This window comes from Amblyraja radiata, chromosome 19 (genome assembly GCF_010909765.2).
Source record: "Amblyraja radiata isolate CabotCenter1 chromosome 19, sAmbRad1.1.pri, whole genome shotgun sequence".
NCBI lineage: Eukaryota > Metazoa > Chordata > Chondrichthyes > Rajiformes > Rajidae > Amblyraja > Amblyraja radiata.
The window spans coordinates 45,037,663-45,042,889 of NC_045974.1; the positions used below are offsets into that span (position 1 = coordinate 45,037,663).

The window sequence follows — 5,227 nt, forward strand, 5'->3', positions numbered from 1 at the left end:
AAATTATTCTCGCCTCCATGCATATCTGTAGCCGTAGGGCAGTCGGACACCTCCCCACTACTTCAAAGATAGTTCCTGCACTTGGCGAACATACAAACTCTACAGACAACACATGGTGTCAGGATTGAACCCTGGTCACTGGCGCTGTGAGGCAGCAACTCTACCAATGTGTTGCCCAATCTTTCCCCAAACACTGAAACCCAAGAGAGGTTTTGAAACAGGGGCCTTACGTTAAAGTCATATCCAGAAAGACCAGATCCGGAGAGCTGACAAAGAGATACAAAACAGTCAAATTAATACACCACAAATATTAAACTCTAGGTTCCCTGTAACAGGAGTCAACTACAAGTACTTTAACCTGGGAACATGGCTCTGTCCAAAGACAAAGTGCTGGAGGCATCCAGCAGTTCAGGCACCAACTACCGGACTGCAAGGTGAATGGACAGATTATATTGAGATGGGACCCTTCAGACAGATGGCGTTGGATGAAGTAGAAGAGGTGGTGCGAGTCAAGTCTTGTAACTGATAGGTGGATACAGTGGAGGGAGGTTGTTGGAAGAGGAGTGCAGTGGGTGACAAAGGCTAGAGGTGAAAAGTGGTCAAAAAGGGGTCAGATAAGGGGAGAAGAGGATTGAAATGTGAAGCTGGAGGGGTATGGGAGGAAGGGGAAAGAGGGAAGTATGGGACTTAGGTATGGGAGAAGAGTGTACAGAGGAAGGGAAGGGGCAGAGTGACAGGAGTGGTGGGAGAAGAGTGTACACCAGGGTGGGGGTTCAGGGAAAGAGAGAGCTCTTAGCTGAGGAAAGGTGAAGGAAAATGTCAAAGTTTCCTGAAGAATGGAACAGCAACCAAGAATGTTGTCATTAAACGCGTGCTTGGATTGTCGATGACTTCCGAGGTAAATACTCAGATTTTCATCGTTCAAGTTTGACCACTAAATGTCTCTGTAATTAAATTGCGTCCTTTTTCCCCCATCAACAGCAAAGAGACATTCAGACGCAGTGAGAAGCAGAATGCAACAAGAGACACAACAAGAAAGAACTGAACTGAATAAATCTCATCTTTAGCGTTAAAATTGTTGTTACATTTTAAGAGTTATTCACATTTTAAGCATTAATATCCCTTTTCCACTTGCCATGCCCGTCAGCTGTGCCTACGCAGTAATGCCTGCATATTCTGCGTCACAATGGGAACCCAATGTGCGGAAATGACTGCGCTGTCGGTGAGCCGCTAAGAATGGATGCGGGAGGGGGATGGAATGAGTGCGTGGGGGGCGGGGGTAGAAGGGCAAGGAGCGGAGTGGAGGAGTGGGGGGGGTGAGATCAGGAGCGTCACAACCGGAAGCTGTCAGCCGCGCCTGCGCAGTTGGGGCTATGGGTAACTGGTGGAATATTGCGTTGGGGGACCAGGCCTCCTGTGTCAGAATGAACTTAGTCATAGAAATTAGGTGCAGGAGGAGGCCATTCGGCCCTTCGAGCCAGCACCGCCATTCAGTGTGATCATGGCTGATCGTCCCCTATTAATAACCCGTGCCTGCCTTCTCCCCAAATCCCTTGACTCCACTACCCCTAGAGCTCTAACTAATTCTCTCTTAATCCATCCAGTGACTTGGCCTCAACTGCCCTCTGTGGCAGGGAATTCCATAAATTCACAACTCTCTGTTCACAAGTTTTTTCTCACCTCAGTTTTAAATGACCTCCCCTTTAATTCTAAGACTGTGCCCCCTTGTTCTGGACTCGCCCAACATTGGGAACATTTTTCCTGCATCTAGCTTGTCCAGTCCTTTTATAATTGTATATGTTTCTATAAGATTCCCCCTCATCCTTCCAAACTCCAGTGAAGACAAGCCTAGCCTTTTCAATCTTTCCTCATATGACAGTCCCGCCATCCCAGGGATCAATCTGATGAACCTACGCTGCACTGCCTCAATCACAAGGATGTCCTTCCTCAAATTAGGAGACCAAAACTGTACACAATACTCTAGATGTGGTCTCACCAGAGCCCTATACAACTGCAGAAGAACCTCTTTACTCGTATACTGAAATCCTCTTGTTGTGAAGTCCAACATTCCATTAGCTTTCTTCACTACCTGCACGCCAACTTTCAGTGACCGGGGTACAAGGACACCCAGGTCTCTCTGCACCTCCCCCTTACCTAACCTAACCCCATTAAGATAATAATCTTCCCCCCTTGTTTTAGCCGCCAAAGTGGATAACCTCACATTTATCTATATTATACTGCATCTGCCACGCATCTGCCCACACACTCAACCTGTCCAGGTCACCCTGTAACCTCTTAACATCTTCTTCACAGTTCATACTGCAACCCAGCTTTGTATCATCTGCAAACTTGCTAGTGTTGCTCCTAATTCCCTCTTCCAAATCATTAATATGTATGGTAAACAGTTGCGGCCCCAACACCGAGTCTTGCGGCACTCCACTCGCCACTGCCTGCCATTCTGAAAACGACCCGTTCATTCCTACTCTTTGCTTCCGGTTTGCCAACCAATTTTCTATCCATGTCAACACCCTACCCCCAATACCATGTGCTCTAATTTTAGTCACCCGTGCTGGACCTTATCAAAGTTTTTCTGAGTCTAGATACACTACATCCACTGGCACCCCTTCATCCATTTTACTTGTCACATCCTCAAAAAATTCCAGAAGATTAGTCAAGCATGATTTCCCTTTCATAATTCCATGTTGACTTGGACTAATCCTTTTACTGCTATCCAAATGCCCCATTATTTCTTCTTTAATAATTGAATCCAGCATCTTTCCCACCACCGAAGTCAGGCTAACTGGTCTGTAATTCCCCTTCTGGCCGCGGCGGGAACTTCAAATCTTCGACCGCCAGCCTGCGGCCTATACCAACCTAAATCCGCGGTCTCCGGTGGGGAAGAGCCGATTCTGGACTTACCTGGACTTTTACCTGTCTGCACGTCTGGACGCCCGCAGCGACGGCTGCGGAGGGTTGAGGTCCCAACCACGGGGGGAAATGGAGGAGGACTGACCAAATTTTGTGCCTTCCACCACAGTGTTGAATGCCGTGGTGGATGTTTGTGTTAAATTTTTATTGTGTATTGTGTGTTCTTTATCATTGTACCGCTGCTGACAAATTCATTTCACTTGCACTCTATGTGCAATGTGATGAATAAAACCGTATTGTATTGTTGTATTGTTTTCTCTCTCGCTCCTTTCTTGAAAAGTGGGATAACATTAGCTATCCTCCAATTCACAGGAACTGATCCTGAATCTATTGAACATTGGAGAATGATCACCAATGCATCCACTATTTCTAGAGCCACCTCCCTGAGGACCCTGGGATGCAGACCATCAGGCCCAGGGGATTTATCATCCTTCAGTCCCATTAGCCTACCCAATACTATTTCTCGCCTAATGAAAATTTATTTCAGTTCCTCCACCCCCTTAGATCCTCTGTCCTCCAGTACATCTGGGAGATTGTCTTCCTTAGTGAGGACTGATCCAAAGAACCAGTTCAACTCTTCTGCCATTTCCTTGTTGCCCATAATAATTTCACCCGTGTCTGCCTTCAAGGGACCCACATTTGACTTTGCTACTCTTTTTCCCTTAACATTTCTAAAGAAGCTTTTACTGTCCTTCTTTATATTCCTGGCCAGCTTCCCTTCATACTTCATCTTTTCAGCCCGTATTGCCCGTTTTGTTTCCTTCTGTTGTCCTACGAAATTTTCCCAATCCTCTGGCTTCCGGCTACTCTTTGCTGTGTTATACATCTTTTCTTTTAGTTTTATTCTATCCCTAACTTCTCTTGTCAGCCACGGTTGCCTCCTACTCCCCTTAGATCTTTCTTCCTTTTTGGAATGATATGATCCTGCGTCTTCCAGATTATGCCGATAAATACCTGCCATTGCTGTTCCACCGTAATTCCTGCTAGGTTCCCTTTCCAGTCTTCCTTGGCCAGCTCCCCTCTCATGCCTTCATAGTCCCCTTTGTTCATCTGCATCACTGACACTTCCGATTTAACCTTCTCCTTCTCAAATTGCAGATTAAAACTAATCATATTATGATCACCACCTCCAAGCGGTTCCTTTACCTCGAGTTCTCTTATCAAATCTGGTTCATTGGACAACACTAAATCCAGAATTGCCTTTTCTCTGGTCGGCTCCATTACAAGCTGCTCTAAGAATCCATCTCGGAGGCATTCTACAAACTCTCTTTCTTGGGGTCCAGAACCAACCTGATTGTCATAGTCTACCGGCATATTGAAATCCCCCATCACCACAGTGGCATTACCTTTGTTATATGCCAGTGTTAACTCCTGCTGCAACTTACACCCTACATCCGGGCTACTATTTGGGGGTCTGTAAATAACACCAATTAGTGTCTTCTTGCCTTTACAATTCCTCAACTCAATCCGCAGTGACTCTACCTCATCAGTCCATATGTCTCCCTCGCTAGGGACCGAATTCCATCCCTCACCAGCAGAGCTACCCCCCCCCCCCCCTCTTCTGCCCACCTGCCTGTCCTTTCTATAGGATGTATAACCCTGAATATTAAGTTCCCTGGCCCGATCCTCCTGCAGCCACGTCTCAGTAATCCCCACAATGTCATATCTACCAACCTCTAACTGAGCCTCAAGCTCAGCTACTTTACTTCTTATACTCTCCTCTCCTCCTCCTCTCCTCTCTACTCCACCCCTCTCCTCTACTCTCCTCTCCTCTCCACCCCTCTCCTCACCTCTCCTCTCCACCCCTCTTCTCTCCACCCTCTCCTCTCCTCTCCTCTCCACCCCTCTCCTCCCCTCCCCTCCCCTCTCCTCTCCTCTCCACCCCTCTCCTCTCCTCCCCTCTCCTTCCACCCCTCTCCTCTCCTCCCGCTCACCACCCCTCTCCTCTCCTCCCCTCTCTTCTCCTCTCCTCTCCTCCCCTCTCTTCTCCTCTCCACCCCTCTCTTCTCCTCTCCTCTCCTCTCCTCTCCTCTCCACCCCTCTCCTCTCCTCCCCTCTCCTCTCCTCCCCTCCCCTCTCCTCTCCAGGTACCAGACTAAAGCAGCCACTGAGTTGTGGAGCCGATACGGAGATCGCTCGCCGCTGGAACAACATCAATGCGCGGTCGCTTTTCAGATCCTGGCCGAGGAAGAGTGCGATATACTCGCCGAGCGGCCGAGGGAGAGGTCGCTGAGATCCACAAGGTGAAGGGGAGAGGGAGAGGGAGAGGGAGAGGGAGAGGGGCTGTGTGAAACGCCCG

At 48.2% G+C, this 5,227-nt stretch overlaps 1 protein-coding gene across 1 annotated transcript in view; it reads left to right on the forward strand.

Annotated features, from left to right (window-relative positions):
* Window positions 1-366: 366 nt before the first annotated feature.
* LOC116984199 (zinc finger protein 501-like) overlaps window positions 367-5,227 on the forward strand; it is a 17,945-nt gene continuing 13,084 nt past the window's right edge. Inside the window, exons 1-2 of the mRNA XM_033038343.1 lie at window positions 367-434; window positions 5,016-5,171. Of these exons, the coding sequence (XP_032894234.1) occupies window positions 367-434; window positions 5,016-5,171 (224 nt within the window). The remainder of the gene's footprint in view (window positions 435-5,015; window positions 5,172-5,227) is intronic.